The sequence below is a fragment of the Euprymna scolopes genome, chromosome 2 (genome assembly GCF_053919585.1).
Source record: "Euprymna scolopes isolate OS-2025 chromosome 2, ASM5391958v1, whole genome shotgun sequence".
Lineage (NCBI taxonomy): Eukaryota > Metazoa > Mollusca > Cephalopoda > Sepiida > Sepiolidae > Euprymna > Euprymna scolopes.
In genome coordinates, this window is record NC_136483.1 from 143,591,067 (window position 1) to 143,617,735 (window position 26,669).

The following is a 26,669-nucleotide window of genomic DNA, read 5'->3' on the forward strand; positions in this document are numbered from 1 at the left end:
GGTGTCAGCAAATATACCCATTTCGGAAACTATTTCATCAGGGAGGTCATTTATGAATATGACCTTTTTTTTTATTAATCCATGAGTAACAGTTGTGTTTGTGTTGGATAGATTGTGGTTCATGAGAATGGCTTTTTTCTAGCATTAAAAAAGGAATATTTGGGTACTTTAAAGCTTTATCGGAGGAGTCTACGATGCTATGCTCATTAGTGAGGTATTATGGACTGCATATACTGCTTAGAGATATAGACCTGAATAGAGGTTGTAATTGTCTGCATTTTTGAGATGTCTGTATGTTTTCATTGATTGAGATTGTCCTCATCTTGGTTATTATCGTCACAACATTTCGGCCGTTTTGCTCTCCGGCCTTCATCAGGTGTTTTGTAACGAACTGGGGAACCGTTTGTTAGGAGTCTGGAACCCAACCCTTTATTATTACAGGGGTACCGTGTTCGGACTCCAGCTAGGCTCTGGGACATAGTTGCTGATTCTGTTTTGAATGTTACTTTTCACTGCCTTCGTTCAGGATTGAACTCAGCACCTTTGGGTAACTGTAAACTTTGATACAACGTCTAGGACCACTCGACCATATGTCTGGATAACTATATAATAATACTCCCCTTCTTAGGTTGAGGATTTGTTTTTTTTTTTTTTTTAAGTATGATAGATAATAGCTTCTTAGTTTCTTTTCCCATTGCAGGATTAGAAATTTTTACCATAATCTGTTGATTATTGCAACCAAATATGAAATCAGAAAAATTTGTAGAAAAAATATAATTGCTAACATTAGAAAGCTTAAGGGAAGAAAATATAAACAATTCACACTCCTTAAGTTAAGGGAAACTTCAAATTAAATTATTTGCATAACTTCTTTTTATTTCCCTATTACTGAATTATTCCAGTATAATTCACACATAGCATTAAAAAGTAGGTGTACCTATCCGGCACTACCTGGGATTATTTAATTCAGAATAAAAAAATTTGTTAAATTTAATTTCTGCGTTCATCTTTTCTGGACTGTTATCCTCAACTTCATAGTTGTTTTTGTTTCACCACGTTTCGGCTAACTCATCCTCTGGCTTTCATCAGGTGGTTAACTGCGACGGCATAGGAATGTTGAGTCTTGTAACTGTATCCTCAGTAATTACTGCCTTCCATAGTTGTTGTTGACCACGCTTTGGCCAACTAAGCCTCTGGCCTGCTTGGGTAGGATTGAAACCGCTATCTTCAGACAATGCTTACCTGGAACCGTAGAGACTCAATGCCTCTATCCACTGTGCTACAGGCCCCAAAAGGCAATCAATGTTGGATTTTATGGTCTTATAAATCCAATTTTGTGCATTTATCTGGTCTTCCATTGTTAGATTCGTATTGAATGGTATTATATATTTAAATTTCATTGCTGAAACAACAACTATGGAAGGCGGTAATTACTGAGGATACAGTTACAAGACTTAGCATTCCTATCCTGTCGTAGTTAACCACCTGAAAAAGGCCAGAGGATGAGTTGGCAGAAACGTGGTGAAATAATAACAACTATGAAGATGAGGATAACAGTCCGCAAAAAAAAAAAAAAAAAAAAAAAAAAAATGAATACACAAATTATGAAGGCTCATCTCAAAGGATTTCAAAAAATACATAATTAAATTTAATTGTTACGATACCATTTGGTCATTAATTTAATTGTTATAAAACTATTATTGATTGATAATTTATCTTTCTATAACATTTTTGGGTGTAAATCCCTTTCAAAACTTTTAATCTTTTAGAGATTCTTTTTTCTTAGAACTAGAATTTTCTTATAAATCACTGTTAAAGATCACCCACAATTTACATTTCTAATGACACCATGCCAGGGGGAAGGAGGGGGGGGACCCCCAAAAAACAGTGTCTATGTCTGATGAAGATGTGTATCATCGAAACCAAGTTAATTTTAGATATTTTTTTTTTTTTAAGAAATTCTGTATTCTATTATTCGCTTCGTAAACTTAGAAATTAAATTTCAAATATTTAATTAAATGAGGATAAGAATCTGAAAACCATGATTATGATCTATTCAACAGCTTAAATACTTCAAAATTCCTTTCAAATTTTGTAAGGCCACATTTTTTTTTTTTTTTTTTTTTTTTATTAACTAAAGATTAAAATGGTTGACTTGTTTATGAAAAAACACATGCACTGTAGTAGACTTAATTTGTTTTTATTCATCCCAAACGAAACACATTGTCACAGTGACATAAGGGGTTACTGAATTATGGACCGTACTTATAGGGATATCCGAAGTAGGGAATTGCGCAGCGAGAGTTCTTCACATTACATTTCAATGTTAATACAGTCAAGGAAAACAAGAAATGAAGAGGAAATTTCAAAGACTAGCAGTTTCAGAGAGAGAACAAGTGAAGCATGCATGGTCTCTCGTGAGTGCACAGTGAACGAGGCATTAAAAAAATAAATGACTAAATTCAGCATTTGCCCCCCCCCTCACCCTATTTAGCCCCAAAAGTCCCCAGGGGACATCAAATCCTGGTGAAAATGAACAAACGGTGCAGTTTTAGGCCTTAACATATATAGATTTGAGTTCTGCATCATGCAAAAAAAAAAAAGAAATGACTAAGTTCATCATTTGCCCCCTCCCTTCCATTTAGTCGCAAAAGTCCTCAAGGCCTTAATTATTTAAATTTGAGTTCAGCACCATGCAAAACTGCTAATAAATAGACATACACAGAAAATTTTGGACAAATATGGTAAAATAGTCACAAAATGGAGTGTTTTTATTAGCCCTAAAAGAACCCCTGGGGCACACCCAAGAGTTATCGCGAAGTATAGACAAACAAAATTATATAGAAATTAGTTAGTTACAACTTTGCAGAACGTTTTATAAAAATCCAAAGCATAAGTATTTTTTTTAAGCACAAAAGTCTCAATTTTAGCTATTTTCATCTGAAAGAAACCCCTAGGAGGGGGAGGGGGCACCGGAGTTTTCCCAGAGAATCCATTATTACTTTTTTTTTTTTACTCATATCATGTTTAATGTTTGTGCAAAATTTCAAAAAATTCCAAGGCATAGTTATTGGGAAAAGCGCGGACAGATGAACAGACTAAAGGACAAGGAGTGGAAGCTTAGTTGACTTTTTTCTTTTTTAAATCAAATTCACCCAAAACAAGGCATATCATCATTTGGATGTAAGGGTTACTATTTGGGACCATGCCCAGGGGAAATGAGAAAGATGTTGGTTTACATTAAATTTATGCATGTCTACAGTCAGGTAAGCAGATAGCAGAAAGGAAATTCCAAAATCTAGCTGTCTAAGGGAAAAACTATTAGTGGAAGGCTTCCCGGCATTTAGGGACATTAACAGTGAAAGGGTGCGAGTTTGTTGCTAAGTGGGTTTGTCTGGGGTATGTACATCGAGGGGGAACAAGTACAATGAGTTCATCAGAACACATTCCATTAAAATACTTCTAAAACAGGAACAGAGATGCAACAGTGCGGTGATGGGACAGGGATTGAAGCTTAGTTTGACAGTGCGGGACCTATTAGATTGGAGACTCTTCTTTGGACCGTGTCCAAGAGGGAGATACTAGCAGTAGATGCATCAGCCCCGATGTGGAAATACTCCATGCATGGGCGAATGGTGGCTTTTTAGAGGTAAAGGATACTATCAGGTGAGAGTAGTCTCCTAGCATGATAGAGAAAACCTACCTTCTTTGCAGCAGCCTTCACAATGTAATGTATTTGTTCCAGTTCACATTGCCTGTGAATGTTAAGCTGAGGCGTTTGAAGGAAGAATTCTCAGGTAGGGTGCTATTTGTCATGGCTATCAGTGGTAGATTGAAGACTTTTTTGGACCCCATCTAATAAGGAGAGGCTAGTGATTAACACTGTAGCCCAAATGTGGCAAAAATACTCCATGCATGGCAAATGGTGGCTTTGTAGAGATATAGGACACTGGCAGGTGTGAGAAGGTTTCTAGCCTGGTAGAGGGAGTCCATTAGCTTTGGCTAGATCTTCTATGTATTTGCTCCAGTTCATGTTGCTTGTGAATTAGGAGTGTACCGATTAATCGGCAGATAATCGGTATGACCGGCAATCCGCAAATTTTGCTGATTAATCGGCCGATTACTGCCATCAGATAGCTTTGACACATAAACATAGTAACTGCTAATTTAACTTAGCATTTGTTAAGTGTCTGAGCAGTATTATGGCTTTTTGCCTTTAACTAAAATTACAAAATACAATTTCCAATTCTTAAATGAATGTAATTAAATAAATAGATAAGAAAAAAGAAATTATAAACCAACTACAAAGTACAAATTGTTATTTTTTAAGTGAATAACTATAAGCTGAAGTTCTGCTGCTGCTGCTCTACTTCCTTTTCTATTTTTGTTGTCTGCCTCTTCTGCTCTCACAGTCTCCCTAGTATTTAAAGTTGAATACTTTTAAGTTGTAATGTAAAAACATTAGTTTCTCTATTCTCAAGACAGAGTTTGTTCCTTGTAGGTTCATACACATGAACACCTGTACTAAAAGAGACTCTCACTCTCCACAGATGAAGATGGTGCACTTAAATATTTTGAAGCCAGTTTACTCAGCAGTGGTAAGGTTTTTTGTGTCTTCTTCCACCACTGAAATGGATCACAGTTTCTACCTGCTCTGTTCTGATTTGTTACTGTAGGCTTATTTGAAGCTATTCATCAAACAGGCTTCAAAGAGATATAATTTTACTTCCACTGCGATCTTGACTCTCAAGACAGCTTGAAGAAGAGCACTCTGCTAATTCTACTTCATTTTCATCAGTAGAAAGATGTAGAATCCGATTCTTAGTGTTTTTCATTGCATTTTTTTTTTAATTTAAATTTGAATCTTGGCTCTCGGAAAGTATGTCTCCATTGATTCAGTGAATTGTTTAGAAGTGATAAGGATTCTGCTAAAGTCAGAAATATGAGAATTACATTGACAGCTTTTTGAAAGAAATAACCTCAAAGTTAAAATTTAGGTATTATCATCGATATTGTTGAAGTTCTATGACTTGCTTCATTGGTGATTTCTTCAAATGAACTCAATAACTGGACAATTTTTGAACAAGATCCCATTGGTAAGTTGTTATGGTAGAAATCTTATATCGTCTCATTCTCATATGAAGAAAATGAACGAATCTCTTATTAAAAAATTCTGGTTTGTGCGAATCATTCTGCTTCACACATATTCTATGAAAAAGTTCTTATTAATGTTTACCAGTTAAAAAAATATTCTGTTCTCCTAAAAAACAGCCAAATTCGTTTGCTTATTCTAAAACTGGTAAACATTAATCAGAGTTAACTTTTTCTGGGCATTCAACGTAAAGTAGAATGATTTGCACAAACCAGAAATAAATCATCTGTAAACAATCAAAGCGTTAACTTAAACCCAATACAAAAATAAAATAATAATGTTAAAACAATCAAAAAACAATAGTACTTATTCGGAGAACTTTTTAGAAACATTTCTTTACATGTGGGGGAGAGGGTGTTTTGTAACTAGTCTATGCTTTCACCTAACAATTTAATAAACAATACAAAACAAGTGATTTGTGCACCAAGCATCGAAGAAGGGCAATTGAAGTTTTTTTCTGTTTGTGTTTGACTGAAGAATGGGTTGAGGGAACCATCTCAAATGGATGAATATGATCAGTGCCAAGCTAAGAATTCAACAGACCCCCCCCCCAAAATACCAATATTATAAAGAACTATCATCGATAGCAGTTCTCTCTTTTATTAAAATTCAATTGATATTGAACATGTATGTTTACTTTATTACATCACCATGAAAAACGAAGTGAAAAACAACATAAAATTATTAAATTTTCTTGAGTACTACTATTTAAGAAGTATATAGTATAGCATTCTACAATATGTATTGATTAGACATGCAATATTCCAGATCTGTGTATTTTAACAGTTTTTGTGATGTGTGATTTTGAAACTAGTAAATGTTTATGACGTTTGGTACTTTATATCCATAGCCCTTGAGCCCCTGGAGGGACATAGGCCATCTACAACTTTTTGTAGATGTTTTTGTAGTGAGTTCTTTTTACAGGGTGAGGGTTCTGGCCCCATGCCCAACCTTCCCAGAAGGTACATACAGCACCTAGCCTTCCCAAATGGTCACCCATATAGTACTGGCCAGGCTCAACATTGCTTAACTTCAGTGATCTGGCGAGAACCGTAGTATCAATGTGATTGTGCAATATATTTGGTACTTTATATCCACTACCAAAATTGAACATATCAATATTTTATCGACTTATAATGAAGTTGCAGTTGTAATTGTTTAAAAAAGTAGACATAATAATCATTATGTATGGAATTATACTGAATGTTCATATTTACTTTAATTTAATTGTTTTATTTCATGATACTTTAAAAATTGTCCATCAGTGCAATTTTGCTATTATAAGTGATGCTCACTTTTCATAGCTTAAAACTGAAGGCCGAAATTGAATTAGAAATAATTGTACTTTTACTTCCTATTGTCTTCTTATATTAGGAGTGATGAAAGCATCCTTTGTGACATTTTTACTGGTTACTTTTTTGTTAGTTGTTTTCAAAGTTGCCAGGTTGTAATTTACACATGTTCGTGCTTCTTCACCTTCAGCAGTAGTAGTGTCTCCTGCTGATTCTGCTTCATTATCATCAGTGGAAAATAGGTGTAGAATCCAATTCTAAATGTTTTTATGCTAATCTTTTAAAATTAATATTTGAATCCTGAGTCTAGGAAACATTTAGAAAGGATGAAAATTTTGTTTCCATTAATAACCTGAATTCCACTAAAGTGAGAAATAGTAGAATTAGATTGAACAGCTTTTGACAGAAATAACCTCAGAGCTAAAATTTGTACGTATGATTGACATGGTTGAAGTTCTGCGACTTGTTTCTTTGGTGATTTCTTCAAATGGACTCAGGAACTGGATATTTTATCAAACAAGTTCCCATTGGTAAGTTTCTAAAGTGGGAATCTTAACATTACAAAAGCTTTTTGTTGATCTTTATTTTCAGTATATAACTGTTGAATTTCACCATGTGGTCACATCTTGAATGAGTTTGTTTTTCCAAATCAAGCTGATCCTGTATTTCAGATAATTTACTAATTGCTAATAGAAAGCAATTAAAGTGAGAAACTGTATTTCTGTTAGATGTAATGGTTGTCTTTACAGACTGAGTTGCAATGTATGATAGTTATTCTAAATCACATTTCCTGACACCAACAACCATATTTGCACCTGTATATGCACCAGGGAATGGACCAACTCCAAGCACAGCTCTGCACGGTTCAAAGTCATTTGAAAGCCAATGAACTGTCAAACACTCAAAGGGAGCATTATCTGTTGTAGCTGTCTAAATGCTTATAGTTCATGAAATGCTGCTAATTTCAGCAAAGGAGTGTTGAACTTTTGTTAATATATCAAATTATTTTGCAGTGAAATACTTTTTTGATAGAATTTTGTAATTTGAGCAAAGTTTTGCAATAAGCCTATTAAAATCCAATGTCAGATGTTACAGAAAATAGTTGAATATCAACAGCATTTCTCTTTTCAGATAATGGATTTCTTGTGACCTGCCATGATTAATATTTCAAACTTTCTTTTTGTCCAATAGTGCTTCTGTAGTAGCTTGGTGTTTCGCTGGAGGCTCGTAGTTGCTTTCATTTGTTCCTGGAATGTCTGTCCCTGAATATTCATTGTCTCCTTTTTTTATCTGCAACTTTTGTTTCTTTTGAATGAACCTTTCTAAAGATGGTTTAAACTATTAGTCATTGTAAAAGTTTTTGCTGATTTGCTTAATATGATGTGATGTGCTTAATGTGATGTGATGTGATTTGCTTAATGTGATGTGATGTGATTTGCTTAATGTGATGTGATGCGATTTGCTTAATGTGATGTGATGCGATTTGCTTAATGTGATGTGATGCGATTTGCTTAATGTGATGCGATGCGATTTGCTTAATGTGATGCGATTTGCTTAATGTGATGCGATTTGCTTAATGTGATGCGATTTGCTTAATGTGATGCGATTTGCTTAATGTGATGCGATTTGCTTAATGTGATGCGATTTGCTTAATGTGATGCGATTTGCTTAATGTGATGCGATTTGCTTAATGTGATGGTTCGACATAACCTGCAGGCAGCTGTATTCTTATTCTTGGGATTGACATTAAAATACTTCCAGCAGAAACTGGTTGTCAAAATGGTTTTAGTTAATATTTAGTTATTTTTTACGTATTTAAAATACTTATGTCTGACATCTAATTAGTAATTTATCTCAATGAAATATACATTATCTAAACAAGAAAAATAAAACTATATATATAATGGTAACAAGAATCCACAAATGAGGAACAAGAATATGACTGATGAAGAATGCTTTATTTTCAGTTCACACATCATTGCAATTTACTGTACAATTCCTCAACATGAAAACTGAAAAATAAAGCAATAATTTTCTTCAACACTGATTTAAAGTACAAAATAATGTTAATTCAATAGGACGAGAAAAGATGGGAAATTTTGCATATGCTTACATCTATTTGCCTTTAATTCAGTGCAGTTGTAAAAGTCTATATGTTATTTGATGATATGGTGTAGACGAGAAATGTCTCTTCGATAAATTTTCACTGGCAAGCAAAAAAGGGAGTTAACTGGTCTTTCTTTCCAATATAATTAATATTAGCATCATTTATGACAACAAAATTAGCTGATAAATCCGCATTAGGAAACCTATTAATTGGCCGATTAATCGGTAATCGGCCGAGTTGATAATCGGTACATCTCTACTGTAAGTGTTAGGCAGAGGAATTTGAATGATATACTCTCAGGTAGGGTGCTATTAGACATGGCAAATGGTGGTTAAAAAGTTAAATTTGTTTTTTTTTTTTAAATAGGATGTTAAAAAGTTCATTTTAATACTATTGCAATTTTATTTCAATAAATCTGTTGATAGTAAATAAGATAATTATTACATATCAGGAATCCTACATCAGTTCTGATTAAGTTAACTAGTGTGAATTTTGCCAAGGGTCACACCAAGTGCATTCTGATAACCCATATATGTAAAACAGAAATCGTTCCCAGCGTTGAATCAATGATGGCTGACAAGGCAGGGCTCGAACGTCATAAATAAAAAAAGTTGAACTATATGAGGATAGTTTTTTTTTTTGTTTTTTTTAATTACATTTTCACCCCAAACAAGGCAAATTGCCACTTTGGTGTAGGGGGCTACTATCAGGGGCAACAACTACTGGGATTTGGGCAGCAAGATGTCGGTTCACATTACACTTAAACTTCTGCACGTCAGTACTGTTGGAGAAGCAGGGACCTGGAATGGAATTCCAGAGTCTAGCGGTTCTGGGGAAGAAACTATTGAAGTAAAAAGATCTTTTACATCTAGAGATCTCTACAGTGTGGGGGTGGGATTTAACAGCCTGTCGGGTTTGTCGAGGGTGCTCACGTCGTGGGGGCACAAGTGATTACAGTTCGTCAGAGCATTCACCACTAAAATACTTGTAGAAAAGGCAGAGGGATGCAACATTTCGTCGATAGGACAGAGGCTGAAGCTTAGATGCCAGTTCAGGGCTTATCAGGTTTGCGACTCTTTTGAACCTTGTCAAGGAGCGAGAGACTAGTAGCAGATGCACCAGCCCAGATGTGACAGCAATACTCCATACATGGGCGAATGGTGGCCTTATAGAGGTACAGGATACTTTTCGGGTGTTAGTTGATAAATGGCATCGCATTTTCGAATGAAAGAAGACTAAGGTTTTCAAATCAGTTCTCTCCAGGAAGTCATGCGAATGAGACATGGCTCATGATGTGGAAAATTGATCATCTAAGGCGAATGTTACTTTCATGTCTGTCCGTCTGCGTCACTCATTTCATAAAGTTAGAAAGTTAAGTTTAAGAAGTATAAAATTATTAGCATAACATTAATCTCACTCTCCCACGTCCATTTTCTCCAAGTAAAACCTTGAAAACTCAGTGAATGTTTCCCTTGTCTTTCCTGCATGAAAAGTTTTATTTGTCTCGCAGCACTGATGGCGAATCACGGCCACAAGAAAAGAGGAAGATAAGGCAGACCATGCAACAAACATTAGACGAAACAGCGACCATGAAAAGAAACAAAGAATGCGTAAAAGAGCAGCACATGTAAACACGTGTGTACATATGCATAAGGATTTTGATTTGGTTTATTGATTGAAATGAAAATAAAACGAAACTGTAGCACTAACCCTAAGGTGAGTTTAACTGGCTTCTTACAAAGAAGAAAGTTTCATGGGGGTACGAAATTCACAAGCAGTCTTCAATCACATGTATATCCCCATTAGGGAAGATAATAACATTAGGTTTTTGCAACTATTGCAGGGAGGTGTTAACGTCCTCCTACATACAGCGCCTGGTATTTCCAAATCAATCACATATCTGCTACTAACCAGGTTCAACATTGTTTAACTTTGATAATCTAGCAAGAACCAGAGTGTCAACATGATTATGGCATATGTCTTGATTACTCATTAATGAAAACATTACATAATAATAATAATAATAGGCGAAGAACATGTAACATAAATAAAAAAAAAGTAACATGTGGCTGCAGCTGAGATTGAATTCACTACACAAGTTTGTAGTGTAATTCAAATCTTTTCCGTAGCTGAATACTTGATACTTTACTAGGGCTATCAAGGGTATTTTTTATCATGACGCCATCACTAAATGGGTTGCCTGCCACAGTTTAAGAAAGCCCTATCTACCCTTGAGGGAAGGATAGACTGTGCCAGTTTCCCAACCTGGTATTTTGCCTCACGGTACATACAGCACCTCGTCTTCCCAAATGGTCACCCATCTGCTACTGGCCAGACTCGACGTTGCTTAATTTCAGTGATCTGGCGAGAACCGGTGTGTCAACGTGATTGTGCCGTAGAAACACACACGACAACTGGTCATGGAATTTTATGAATAGAGATAGCAACAATAATATACAAACGCAAGATTATTTTGTTTATATTAATTTTTTGACATGAAGAAATTTGTTTATTTTATCGCATATGTTTTAATTTGCAAATTCCTTTTAAATTTCGAAAGGTCATATAGTAATTTATTCTATTACTTAACCCTTAGGTTATGCTGGCTGTTAATTTTTTAACACCTAGTTTTCTATTACAAACAACTGCAACAATGGCGTCTTCAATGACCATGGAATTTTTCTTTGCCTTAACTGCATTAATCAATGAATGAAACCCATGCTTGAACGCATGTTTGAATGCTTGTATTGTTTTTTGATAAAAAAAAAAAATTCTTTTTCAAAGATCCAAGATTTGATTTTATGTGATGTGAAAAAATTGACACCCATCATAGATAATGTGTGTAAAAATACCATCGTAGCTCAAGGGTTAACTATTATTAACGCAGATTAAAAATGGCTGTTTTGTTTGCAGATGTTCTTGAATTTTTGAGATGAGAATTGGATCATTTACATTATTCGGAATACCGTTCTGATCTTGAGCGTTATTCTCACATTGTTTCGGCTGATGTAGTCTGCAACCTTCTTTAGGTTTATCTTGTAGAACTCTGGAATTTTTCTATTGAACTGAGGATTGAACCTCCAAGTGCTCCGTAAAATTCAGTTTTAATTGACACTCTTATGGAGGTTGAAGGTTCAATCTTGAGTGTGGGCAATACACAAAATACACTTGCAAATTACTTAGGACTTCTACCTGGTTGTGGCAGACGAAACTACCCCTGTGGATTAAATGAAGAGTTCCATTTGAACTTCCCTGCAGATTCCAGGGTTCAATCCAAAGATTCCCAGTGTTTAACAAGGTACACCCAAAGAAGGGCAAAAGTTACATCGGCCGAAATGTTGTGAAAATAACATTCAAGACGAGAACAGTAGTCTGAATAATCCAAGCAATACAAATTGTTTACAGATAGAGTTGTCGAAAAAAAAAAAAAAAAAAAAAATTTTGCTACAAATATGCTAAATTAATTCATATTTCTTTATATATATATTGTACTCTTTTTAAGATATCATGAAGCCGAAAGCCTTTTTCAATGTGGAGATTACTTAAATTACCAAAAACAATACAAGACTTTATTGCAGTTACACAGCATTTCCTATCAGAAATGTATCCAACTGGTTTCTAATGGATTGCATTGCTTGACATATTTCAGATACACTTATGATCGATAATACCGTGAAACTGTAGTAAAATGTTAAGTACAATTTATTATCATTTATCATTTATATAGCTCTATTCGAAAAGATACCAAGCTCTTTGTCTAAGATCTACTGTCTTAATTCGGTTCTGTTCAGAGTTTGATAGTCTGATTTCTGTTGAAATATACAGAAGAAAAAGTAAAATGAAAATAAAATTGAAAAAAAAAAATTTATATTTATTAATTCATCAAAAGTTCAAAAGCGAAGAATATAGCAAAATATTTTCATAGAATGTCGAAAATTAGAATTTTTTCCTCAGAAAAATAAAAGTATGTACTTGTTAGAATTGTGAGGTCATAAAAATTAAAAACTTTGAAAATTCTAATTTTCCAAAAAAGTGATTTAAAATTGTAGAAAGAAATTGTAAATCAGGTCAATCGATTTATACTAATTTTTTTTATTTTTTTATTTTTTTATTGAGCATTTCCTTATCAAGATAGGATCTAATATATATATATATATATATATATATATATATATATATATATATATATATATGTTTTATACTTACAGACACTAATGTTTCATGCAGGAAGTGACAATTCCTACTGGCGGAAGGTTTGAATCTAGCTACAAAGTCACCTTTTACTCCATTTGCTAAGAGGTTACCTCCAGCCCACTAACAATACCCACGTTATTTAAGGGAAATTTAACACCTATAAATGCCAAATACAGACAACAGTAAATAATCGAGAGGGTTCAAGCAAGCGGAAATTATGAACGTTGCATAATGCTAGGTGACTGCTTTTTTTGTTTTTATTTTCTAGACAGTGGGTCAACTTTAATATTCTTAAAGGAGCTAATAATTATAAATAATTTTTATACAGACATTAGTGTTTCAGGCTTTTGCAGTCATCAGTGCAAGAAGTGAGGATTCCTATTCGTCGGGAGATTTTTGACTCCATTTACTAAGTTGCCTTTTGGTCACTAACAATTGCCACAAGGTATATATGGGGTGGAATGATCAAATAGTCACCCTAGAAAAGACGACATGATTCCATTTCCGTTTGATGAAAACCGGTTTTCTTTTTTGTTGCAGACCGTCTACTAGTAGGTCATTTGTGTACAAATCCCAAGAGCGATAGGAACCTTTTATCATGTCTGTAAGTGACAATGTTCAACGAGCGAGATCGGCGATGCACTGCTGTACAACTTATGCTCTGTACATATCCAAGTTGTCCTAACAGGATCATTGCCAGCATCCTCAATATGCAAATTCAGTTGGCTCAACACTTGAGGGCACAGCTCAACATGCATAAGACAATCCACGACTATGATCTTTGATGTGGTTTCAGGTGAAGGCCACAACATGCAACCTCAAGTCAGCTTGAAAGTCAACACCACAGTGTACCTGAATATGCTAAAGAGTATGCTGATCCCCTGATGCAATCAGGTGGCTGCTGACGACCATGGGTGTGGCATTAGGACTCGGTGCCGGCCCACAAGTTCAAAGGGACCCAGGCTTGGCTTCAGAAGGAGTGCTACGACTGTACCAGTGCTCAATTATTTGTGCAAGAGAATATATTTTAATTTGATGGACATTAGTCTGATCTTCCATTGGTATTTTCGGTTTCATGGAAACTCAACCCACAGGATTAAAGATAGCTTCATCAGCTGATGTTTTGAAAGTGTCTTACGAAAGAATCACATTTGGTATCTTTAACCCTGTGAGTTGAGTTTCCATGAAATCGAAAGTACCAATGGAAGATCAGACTAATGGCCATCAAATTAAAAGATATATACTCTTGCACAAGTAATTGAGCACTACGGTTATTTCTTCTATAAAAGTAAATTGCACACACACATTAGGCAGCAAATCGTCATCAATACATGTCTAATTAACAACAGAATTTTCTGTTTTCGTAATTTTCTTAATCTTTGTCTCAACTTGTCAAGCTATTTACTAGGTCTCTGGTGCTAATCCATGATATATGCACTCGCGAATTCTTTTTTTTTTTTTTTTTTTCAGCCATCTCAAGTGCTTTAGATCTTTGTGATATATTTTTTTAAATTGTGGAAAAATAAAATTTAATTTATTCTTTTTTATGTACTTGTGCTATATATATATATATATATATATATATATATATATATATGATTTTCAGAATGTGAGAGATTGTATATAATAAATTCCACAGCCAAACGACGTTGCAACCCACAAGAGCCATGACAGTCAAAGAACCGGAAGTCGAAGACTCGAGTTTCACCCTCATTTGGGCTCATCAGTTAGACACATTCGTAGGCTGCGACGTTGTTTGGCTGTGGAATTTATTATATATATATATATATATGCTTTTTCTTTCTCTTATGTTTTCCATCCATTCTTTTTTCTTATTTTTTTTCTCAGTTTTTTTTTTTTTTAATATAAACCTTACTCTCCCTTTTTTCCGCATTCTTCACATATTAAAAGGTGTTATCTTTTTATTCTTAATTACAAGCGATGTAACCTCCTGATTTTTTTTTTTTTTTTTTTTACGTGGTTGTGAATCCCTGAATAATTTACATTACGGACTAAACTTTTGTACAAAAAATATCGCCCGAAGACGTCTATAGTTACTTGTAAAATGGCTGACCGAAACATGCTCACAAATTTGTAGCAACATAATGCTTATGTAAAAAAAAATAAATAAATACATAAAAAGTGGGTTTGTATTACTGTACACAGATTCGAAAAAGTTGTCAAAAAACAAATATATAACAAATAAATGTTATCAAAGGCAAGATAAGTTACTTTTCTACCAAACTGGATATATTTTTCGTGTTTTTATTCAATGTAACATGTTTATTCAGCTCGAAAAGCATACAGTGTTTACCGATGTATTCGAAAATTCAAAATGGCGGCCGACTCTTTCTTTAACACGGTAAGTTCGGAAAAAGGTGTAACAAATAATAAACTAGACAAAATACTGTTAGAAATTCGCTCAATATATGTTACCGTGACATAACTTGACATATATTCGGTGGTTTTTTAATAGTATTTTGTCTAGTTTATTATTTATAACACCTTTTCCCGCACTTACCGTGTTAAAGAAAGAGTCGGCCGCCATTTTGAATTTTCCAATACATCGGTAAACACTGTATGCTTTTTGAGCTGAATAAACATGTTAAATTGAATAAAAACACGAAAATTATATCCAGTTTGGTAGAAAAGTAATTTATCTTGCCTTTGATAACATTTATTTGTTATGTATTTGTTTTTTGACAACTTTTTCGAATCTGTACAGTAATACAAACCCTAAAAAGTATATATATATATATATATATATATATATATATATATATATATATATATATATATATCACGAAACCGGGCGTTATGCCCTATATATACAGTTGAATGATCACACAAATGTAGTCAATATGTGACGAATTCTGGGATTGACTACATTTGTGTGATCATTCAACTGTATATATAAGGTGTCTCCAAAAATGTATTGTAACAACCTGTTTCATGAAATTTGCAAATTTCTTGGTGCAAATTATCGGCATTGTCTGGGCAATAATGGTATGCATGATCTTTCAATTACATTCGTTTTCTGTATTCGAAGCTGTTCCATTTACTATGTTCATAAAGGTCTTATTGTCATTTGAAGCGAGTACATTGTTGAGACACTATATACAAGAGTCTTTTTTATGTAAAATTTGGCGTATGAATTTTTTTGACAGTTATGGGATTGTAAACATTGCCATAATGTATACATAAATATAATTTTATTTTAACTTTCAACAGTTTCAATGTTGTGAGCGCACAAAGCATTAAATCTCCCCCTCCATTCTATAGTAAAGACTAGTTCTCCCCCACTGCAAGAACTGTGACACCAGGCTCAGAAAGTGGGACTGAGAAGTCAGCGCCCCAGAGGAGGAAGGGCACTCTGACTTGCAAAATTTGGCTGGGCAGCCCATCGGCATTCCCACTGTGAGAGTGCCGCAAACGATTAGCAATAAACTAAACCCAAAGAGAGAAGGTAAGGCCTGGGAAGGTGGACCTCCTAGAACTGCACAAAATTTTTATTCCCAAAACTAACAGAGACCGGATCATCACAGGAATGGTTTGATATTTGTTGATTTAGGGGCAGAGGATAAGAATTCCCAGCCTTTGCGCCAAGTAAAAACTAATATGTATTTTTTTTTTTTTTTTTTTTTTTGTATATAAACAAATATAAAACCGCACCAGCACCACGCACCATCACGCAAATGGTTAGCGAGTAAAAAACGTGTCTTTCTATCCTCCGGACGAAACCATTTTAAGTATTGAGGAGGAATCTAAAACAGTATAAGACAGTCCTCCCAGACTTACCCCAGAGGGCCCAGCGCGTGAAATGAATTCGCAAAGAAATCCTTCACTATGACATGAAATTTACGGGGTTAGTGGGAGTGGGTTGTGTTTTTCTTTAGGTTATTAAAAATTACCAAAAATAAAATTAAATTGCTGACAAAAACTGTATGATATTATATATATAGTTTAATACTATATGCAGATAAATCGAGTAAAACACAGGCAAAGCATATTTTACGTCATTTTTTTTTCGGAAACACTAGTACACAAGAGTGGTCGGACAAGTGTAGTCGTGTGTCAACCCTAGACCTTATCAGATCATTTTTTTGTTTAATGTATTATAATGATCTATTGAAGATTATTGAAATAACACCAAGATTAATATATACACATTATATACATACATTACATGCACATAGATACACATACACGCACGTACATACATAATATTCGGCTATGTTATATACACAAATCTATAAACATTTAAGTTAACCTTGAAGACTAAAAGAACGGCGACATCAACAATGGCACCGAAAATAAAAAAAAGGAAAAAAAAAGAAAGAAAAAGAAATGGGGATGAAGAAAATGAATGCCGCCTGTTGTTTAAGAAAGCTAAGTAATAAAGGGGCGCCACTATTTTTGTTCGACTTACCATTGCAAGGTTTCATCACAGACATTCCAAGCGATCGTCACTTCGGCTGCGAGAATCTTCATAAAATCAGCCGAAGTTATCGGTCAGGTGTTTTAGGCCAAGGAAAATACGGTAAAAGCAGGAAAGCTGATTTTGGTGAAGGGAAAAAAGAGAGGAAAGTTCGGAGGTGTTTTCATATGAATTTCTTTTTTTTTTTTTTTTTTCCCCTGATGTTTTAATGTCCCCCCCCCTCCTGCCGCCCTAGAGTTTGAAGAAAGAGAGAGAGAGAGAGAGAGAGAGAGAGAAGGAGGGGGGACTATAGTGTTAGATATAGAAATATAAAGAGAGTTAGAGAAAACAGGCGCACCGACAGTGTTGATGAAAGATATATAAAAAAAAAAATGGGGTGGTTGGTTGGTAGGTGGGCATGTTACTGCGAGGTCTCACATTACAAAACCATATGACGCCAAATTCTGACAGCTGTTGAGAGAGAGAAACGTGCGTGAGAGACATAGGGAGACGTATACGAGAAAGAGAGACATGAGAGAGAGAGAGAGAGAGAGAAGGAGACAAAAAGAGAGACAGGAAAGAGAGTGAAGCACGAGAGAGAGAGACAGGAAAGAGAGAGACAGGAGACAGATGGAGAGACAGGAGGGAGAGACAGGAGGGAGAGACAGGAGGGAGAGAGAGAGGGAGAGACAGGAGGGAGAGAGAGGGAGAGACAGGAGGGAGAGAGAGGGAGAGACAGGAGGGAGAGAGAGGGAGAGACAGGAGGGAGAGAGAGGGAGAGAGAGAGGGAGAGACAGGGAGAGAGAGAGGGAGAGACAGGAGGGAGAGAGAGGGAGAGATAGGAGGGAGAGACAGGAGAGAGAGGGAGAGACAGGAGAGAGAGACAGGAGAGACAGGAGAGAGAGACAGGAGAGACAGGAGAGAGAGACAGGAGAGACAGGAGAGAGAGACAGGAGAGAGAGGGAGAGACAGGAGAGAGAGGGAGAGACAGGAGAGAGAGGGAGAGAGACGAACGAAAAATAGGTAAGACAAACGACAATTGGAGAAGACGAATGAGAGACGAATATTAAAAGGAAATAAAAAGAAAAAAGTGTTTGTGATTTTTCATCGTGTATTACTTTCAGGTTTCGTTTATTAAACCAAATATTTTAAATTGAATTTCGACCGTTGAAAGAGATCAATAAATAATATGTGGAGCCCCCCACTCCACCCCGAATCATAGACTAGCAAGCATCACATATAAGTAAAACGAGTTATGTACACCACTGTGTTCCCCAAACTCTACTTTGCATGGATCATGGGGTATAAAATGCATTTGAGAACATGGTCAAAATCCAATGTTTATGAAGGCGACCTCTGCTGAAAAAAAAACAAAAAAACTGGCTGATGTGGAGTCTCTGCTCACTTTTTTACCCCCTGCACATGCTTCTTATCTCCGTGGTGTTAGAGATGAGCAAAAAGCCTCCTGTCAAGAATCTGATGACGTTGATGATCACAACGCAGTCATGGATTATGTTGACACCAACATTAGCAGATAATAACTAACAAGCAGTGTAAGTGCAGTAAAACTGTTTCTTTTACTTTATTAAACTTTATAAATATGTTTACATAATTGACCCCCCACCTCCGCTTTCTAGCTCCTATAATGTAAAATCATTGTCTTAATGAGAATTGCTTCTCAACACCCTGGAAGTATGTCCCATATTTAGAAATTCGGGTGATCGCTCATTTCCATCTCAACACAGACCAATTAGTCTCCTGTGTGTCATGAGGAGAGCGAGCATATTCTTTTTATTGTTTTTACTCTCGAGTATATATACAACACAGACACAATTAATCAACCGAGAACCACATCACTCTACAGATACATAAGATATCAATGGATATACACCTGAGAATAAAAACAAGGAAAAGAATATGCTGTTGTCATTGGCCTAGTCATGAGTAAGTTGCTGGTTGGTTGGTTGGTTGTTTTACGGCATATCAACCCTTTCCGGGTTATTTAATGCCGAATCCAAAGATTTTGAAAAAAATTTTTAATAGAATATATTTGTTGTTTTCACGTTGGTTTCTATTTAACCCATAGTTGGGACCCTAACAGGTACTACCACTCTGGGTCAGAGTGGACCTGGGAGCAATGGTAATTAAAGGGTCACTCCACATTCCCCAAAGCCCACAAGCTGAGGCCTCACCACTAGATATAGTTTAAGGTCATATCCAGGACCCCCATTGAGGGACTTTTACCCTCTGCAGGGGGACAGTCGGCGTATTTTAATGCCCCACCGACAGGGCCGTAAGTTGCTGGAATCTGTTAAATAGAGATGTAGTAAACCACCACAGCAAAAATAACCTCCTCAGTGACATGCACAATGCATCTACAGCAGATGTGTCAACAATTATATCTCATAGGATTAGTGAATCTCTTGACAGAGGCTTCCTTTCTAGGGCAATTGCCCTTGACTTAAAGGCCTTGATAAGGTATGGCATAAAGGTCTACTCCACAATATCTCCAGCTACGGTATAGCTGGAAATGTCTTTTCAATTATTAAATCATTTCTCTCTGATAGGTTTATAGGAGTAGAGGTGGGCGGGCAGAAATCTGAAGCTCACAGAATTAATGCTGGAGTCCCTCAGGGGTCAATCCTGGGCCTAACTCTCTGATCTACACAAATGATCTCCCAAATCACATCCTAAGATCATTTATAGACATTTATGCTGTCGATACTACCATCTGTGGGAACACTTCAAAGACTGTAAACAACTAAGTTCTTTCTGATTCTCTCTGATCTTGATCATGTGGTGCAATTGGGAAAAAGGTGGCTGGTTAATTTAATGCATCTAAAACCAAGCTTCTATCTTTATATCATCAATGCTCTGATCACCGTCTCGCATCAATCGAAATGAATGGCTCTCGTCTTGGGGAGGCTCCATGCTTTGACAAGCTTCTAATTCTAATCTTTACTCCTGATCTGAAATGGAACACATACATTAAATCTGTTGCCAAGGTCACTGGAAAACATGGTGGGATTGTTCTTCTGCTCTAGTAGATATCTCACTGCTGATGCAATTCTCTACATACATAAGAGCCAAGTACATCCAAGGATGGAGTACTGTTGCCACATTTAGGTAGGAGCTGCTAAAAGCAGCTTATCCTGCCTTGACAGAGTTCAAAATAGCCTTTGCAGCCTAGTGGGGATGTCCTTATCTCTTCCCTGCAATCTTCTTCCCACAGAAGGTGTTGCGGGTCTGTCTCTACTTTATCGTTATTTTTATGGCAAGTGCTCGTCTGAGCTCCAGTCTATGGTCCCCCTGTTCTGACTTACACGAAAACCACTCGTCTAATTGAAACCACTATCAATACTATACCCCACTGTTTATCTGTGTCTAAACCTAAACTTAGATTCCATGAACAAAGCTTCTTTCTTAGAACTACATGCCTGTGGAACTTCTTTTCCTGCTTTCCAACTGATTACAATATGGTTATCTTCAAATCCAATGTGAATAAATTCTTGATGAGCAATCCCCTTATGTAATTCAATTTACCAAATTTCCACTACTAACGATTACTACAACATGTTCCTCTTGATCACTACATGCATTAACCCTTATCCTCGAGTAGCTTCCGGGCCTTGATAAGTGGTGACCCCTTTGTAATAATAATAATAAAAATCTTTATAATTTAAAATTAGAGTAAGAGTTTCTTTCAGTTTTTATATAAAAGTAACTCAATGGCCATTTTTTCTACATATTACCCAACTAACCAATGTGTAAAACGCAAAGTTTAAACATTTTTAGAAGGTCTGATATATTTAATAAAGGCTAAGACATTGGAACAACTAACTAGATTGTAATCAGATATCAGTAATGCACCAGCATTTCAGTCAAAATATCTACTGAAGAAATACTATCTGCTTGTGAAACTCAACCAGATACCCAAGCATCAGCATCACACACATAAATCAGCTACAACAAACAGCATCCTCCACTTGATCGAAAACCCAAACACCTTTCGCACACAAACAAGCAAGCTAATCCGCGGCACAACTAAACTGCTACCATTGATTACTGCAAATATACATTTTACCCTTCCACAGACTTTATATGATAGTAAAAGACATTTCATTCACATAAATACTCTTAATGCAACTTGCTTTCAAACATCTTTCAATAAATACACACACATTATATATATAGTGTTGGGATTAATTTATTGAAATCAGGATACGGAAAAAAAAAATTCAGAACTTTTTTTTAGGTAGTGGGATTGGCATTAGAAAAATTGTGTACTTTCCAATGCCTAAAATGATTCTTTTATGTATTTTTGTTTAAAACATCTTTATACCTTTTGTACATTCATTTACTTAATTAGTTTATTTTTAATCAGTTCATATGAGTGTCATCTTAGAACAGTGATAACATCACCAGCTTTGAATACTACATGATTTTGATTCTAGCTGATGGCACCCAAATGCTATTTTTTTTTTTTTTACTTTTGAAATCACGACTATAATAATATATACGAAATCTGGACGAATTAAAATCATATTTAAGCGTATTTTACGTTCCAGTAAAACCGAGCCCTCCCCCCTTCTCCGCTACTATATATATATATATATATATATATATATATATATATATATACACACACACACACACACATATATATATATATTCTATTTTGGCATTTTACTAATAATGAAATATAATGAAATCCTCAAACAAAATTTTTCAGGTTATTTATTACCGAATTCAGTGATTTTGAACAATTTTTTTATAGAATATATGAATATATTTTTTTTTCAAGTCGGTCTCTATTTAACCCATAGTTGGGACCCTAACAGGTACCAGCACTCCGGGTCAGACTGGACCTGGGAGCAATGGCAATTAAATGGTGAGTCTACACTCCCCAAAGTCCACAAACTGTGGTCTCACCATCGGATATAGTTTAAGGTCATATTTAGGACCAATACAACTTAGAAACAGGATTTTTACTGTTTGGTAGATAATTTCGTTGTCCCTGTCTGGAAACCCTTACCTCTGACCCTCAAGATTTTTTTCTTTTCTTCTACATTCTCAACCTCTTCTCTAGTCTAGTTTCCACTTTTTTTTTCAAGTGTCAGCAATTAAGATCGGTCACAGAAAGCAGCCAAAGAGCTGCGGCGTGGACACTTTTGAAAATAAACACATTCTGTTCATGGTTATTCAGTTGAGCTGTTTGATAAAGGCATGTACATTTTATTTTATTTATTTATTTTTTGATAGAATTACTATTTGAATTATATAGAATAATCACGTTGAAACATCAATTCTCGTTAGATCACTTAAGTGATGTTGAGTCTGGCCAGTCTCAGGTGAGTGACCAATGCATAAAGTCACTGATATTTCAGTCTTTAAATCCAACCGTAATCATTGTAGAAAGGGTTTTGTTGAAAAAGAACACCTTATATATATATATATATATATATATATATATATATATAAATGCTGAAGAAAATATTATGTTAAGTTCATAGAAAAAAAAAACGGTTATTAGATTTAATTCATTCCAGAAAATACTTTGTCTGCATCGGACATTTTAAAAATAAATAAAGATGAATAGCTGTGTATTCATTATTTGGAGTTCACAAACTACTGTTCTCATCTTGAGCTTTATCTCACAACGTTTCAGATAATCTAAGCTCCGACTTTCTTCATAAGAGGGGGAGGACAAAAGAGAGGGAAGAGGGGGAGGACAAAAGAGAGGGAAGAGGGGGAGGACAAAGGAGAGGGGGAGGACAAAAGAGGGGGAGGACAAAAGAGGGGGAGGACAAAAGAGGGGGAGGACAAAAGAGGGGGAGGACAAAAGAGGGGGAGGACAAAAGAGGGGGAGGACAAAAGAGGGGGAGGACAAAAGAGGGGGAGGACAAAAGAGGGGGAGGACAAAAGAGGGGGAGGACAAAAGAGGGGGAGGACAAAAGAGGGGGAGGACAAAAGAGGGAGGACAAAAGAGGGGGAGGACAAAAGAGGGGGAGGACAAAAGAGAGGGAGGACAAAAGAGGGGGAGGACAAAAGAGAGGGAGGACAAAAGAGAGGGAGGACAAAAGAGAGGGAGGACAAAAGAGAGGGAGGACAAAAGAGAGGGAGGACAAAAGAGGGGGAGGACAAAAGAGAGGGAAGAGGGGGAGGACAAAAGAGAGGGAAGAGGGGGAGGACAAAAGAGAGGGAAGAGGGGGAGGACAAAAGAGAGGGAAGAGGGGGAGGACAAAAGAGAGGGAAGAGGGGGAGGACAAAAGAGAGGGAAGAGGGGGAGGACAGAAGAGAGGGAAGAGGGGGAGGACAGAAGAGAGGGAAGAGGGGGAAGGACAGCATTTCTTGCCAAACTCAAGAATCTGTACAGATTTTCAAATCGATCCATTTAATCCATGGGGATAGCATGTTCACATTTCGTTAGCCATGACTGAGTAGAAGTCATAAGTTATTCGCAATTGTATTCGTAGTATTAAACATTCACCATCCTGAAGACAGAAAGATACCCAAGTTTAACAAGACACAGCTGGAGAAGGTCGAAGGTTACATCGATCAAAACATGAGAATAAATTAAGATGAGAACAGTAGTCAGAATGATTCAAGCAACACAAATTATCAATCCTCATCTCATAAATTCACAACTATAACTGTATTCGTCCATGCATTTTTCTCTTTTATAGAAACAAAGAAATTTTTGGAGAAAAAAAATTGGTATTGTTTAAAAAAGAAAAACAAATTACAAGCAAATACACTACTAGGTACAAACATCTAATCTATTATATAAAGGCTAGTTGTTTTTGGGTTTTTTTCCATTTTTTTTCTTTGAAGATTGCAATGCTGTGTATGTGGCAGCCAAACCAGCTGCCAACATTTCCCTGCTTTTTATTGAAACTAGCCGAAAGCTCTTTTTAGTATCCTATCCTTAAGTGTAATTGTCTGGATCTCTTTTGCACTTGGTTCACCAGGAATATTAGTTAGGTAGGACTTCAGGTTCTTCTTCATAAGCCCTGTGGCACCTATAATCACTGGTATGATTGTTGGGTATATCTAGGTAAAAGAAAACAAAAACTACAAAACAAATGATCAAAGTTGGTATATTCTTGATCAGCATTACCCCGATGATTAATATCTAAAAATTAAAAGAAGTTTCTTCTTTTTTTTGGGGGGGGGGGGGGATCAATTGGATCATTTTTTTCTCAAGATAGATGTATTTTTCATCCATTTCCAAAGTTATGCTGTAACGATTTTGAAAGAAAATGCTTTATTCCTCAAGAAATTTATTATATAAATAAGAATTGTTTGTGTGCATGTATGTCTACCTAGAAAGGAAAGTGGGAGGACAGACAGAAAAGAGGGAGGGGGGAGGACAGAAAAGAGGGAGGGGGGAGGACAGAAAAGAGGGAGGGGGGAGGACAGAAAAGAGGGAAGGGGGAGGACAGAAAAGAGGGAAGGGGGAGGACAGAAAAGAGGGAAGGGGGAGGACAGAAAAGAGGGAAGGGGGAGGACAGAAAAGAGGGAAGGGGGAGGACAGAAAAGAGGGAAGGGGGAGGACAGAAAAGAGGGAAGGGGGAGGACAGAAAAGAGGGAAGGAGAGGACAGAAAAGAAGGAAGACAGAAAAGTGAAAGGCAGCATTTCTCTCTAATAGGTTCATAAGAGTAGTGATTGATGGGCTGAAATCAGTATTAATGCTGGAGTCCCTTAGGGGTTCATCCTGGGCCCAACTCTTCTCCTGATCTACATTAATGATCTTTCAAATCACATCCTTACATCATTCGTAGACATTTATGCTAACAACACTACAATCTATGGTGGCACATCAAAGACCGTAAATGACCAAGTTCTCTGATTCTCTCTCTTCTGATCTTGAGCATGTGGTACAATGGGGAAAGAGGTGGCTGGTTACTTTTAATGCATCTAAAACCATGCTTCTATCTCTACACCATCTACACTGATGCCAATCTGGCATCGGTTGAAATGAATGGCTCTCGTCTTAGGGAAGCTTCATGTTTTGACAACCTTCTGGGCTTGACCTTTACTCCTTATCTGAAATGGAACACATATCAAATCCATTGCCAAGGTCGCAGGAAAAATGGTGGTATCCTTCTACTGCTCCAGTAAATATCTCACACCTGATGCAATTCTTTACCTATAAAAAAGCCAGGTACGGCCAACGATGGAGTACTGTTGCCACATCTGGGCAGGAGCTGCTAGAAGCAGCTTATCCTGCCTTGAGTTCAGAGTTCAAAATAAACTTTGTAGCTTAGTGGGGGATGCTCTTCCCTGCAACCTCTTTCCCACAGAAGAGATTTTGCGAGTTTGCTTTATCATTATTTTCATGGCAAATGCTCAGCTGAGCATCAATCTATGGTACCCACCCCACGCCAAACTTTCACGAAAAACACTCGTCTAGCCAAAACCACTATCAATAATTCCCCACACTCTTTATCTGTGCCTAAACCTAAATGTAAATTCCATGAACATTACTTCTTTCTTAGAACTGCACGCCTGTGGAACTCTTCCAATTGCTTGCTTTCCAGCTGACTACAATCTGATTGTCTTCAAGTCCAACATAAACAAGTTCTAGATGAACCGTCCCCCTAAGTAATCCAATTTACAAAATTTCTACTACTTATGCTTACTACGCTGTAATCACATTGACTAATGTATACCCATTAACTCTTATCCTCTAGTGGCCTCTGGGCCTTGATAAGTTGTGATTCCTGTGTAGAAAAAGGGGGGGGCAGAAAAGAAGGAAGGGGGGAGGGGAAGGACAGAAGGGAGAAGATAAGGACAGGGGGAGGAGGTTAGATAGATAGAAGTTTTAATAGTAATAGGTTACACTTTTGCACCTGGTAACGCCGGGTAGTCCTGTTAGTCTAATATAAGAAGTGTCTATTGAATCAGCACGTTTGGCAATAAAAATGCTATTTCAAATGTATGTATAACTGACCTACTAAGTATCAGATCCGCTTATAGAAATTGGTGGACGCTTTTACAATGAGGCGTCATAATTGAATTTGCACATTTAGCAAAAAAATGCTACTGCAAGTGTTAGCGTGACAAAGCGACGCATACGCTCTTACAAGTCTTAGCGTAAGAGAAGCCATCAGCTAACGCCCACTACCTTTCACTACCCACATCACATCTTTTCTCCCACCCTAACACACTCCCATACCTTTTTTTATTATTTTTTTGTTAACGATTTTTTACTCCTCCCACATCGCCATTGCATATATATTATCATTATCAATGTAAAGTTCGTTGTACATGATGGCACGCGTTGGCTTGCTTTTAGAAATTGAATTTAAAACTAACCTATCACTTTTTCTTTTTTTTTTAACAAGGGAGTCACCACTTATCAAGGCTTGAAGAGGATAAAGATTAATGAATGTAAGGTGGTAGTTTAGTAATCGTTAATAGTGTAGATTGGTTAAAATTTGGATTATTTAAAAGGAACGGCTCAACAACAACTTGTTTACGTTGGACTTGAAGGCTACCAT

At 36.3% G+C, this 26,669-nt stretch overlaps 1 protein-coding gene across 3 annotated transcripts in view; it reads right to left on the bottom strand.

Moving 5' to 3' along the window:
• LOC145296964 (uncharacterized) overlaps positions 1-26,669 on the bottom strand; it is a 176,846-nt gene that overhangs the window by 124,646 nt on the left and 25,531 nt on the right. Inside the window, exon 1 of one of the 3 annotated variants that reach the window (XM_080143202.1) lies at positions 17,175-19,082. The exons of the other annotated variants lie outside the window; for them this stretch is intronic. Coding sequence (XP_079999328.1) covers positions 17,175-17,236 — 62 coding nt within the window. The 5' untranslated portion in view covers positions 17,237-19,082. Of the gene's footprint in view, positions 1-17,174; positions 19,083-26,669 lie in introns of those variants that run through there. 3 annotated transcript variants of the gene reach the window in all.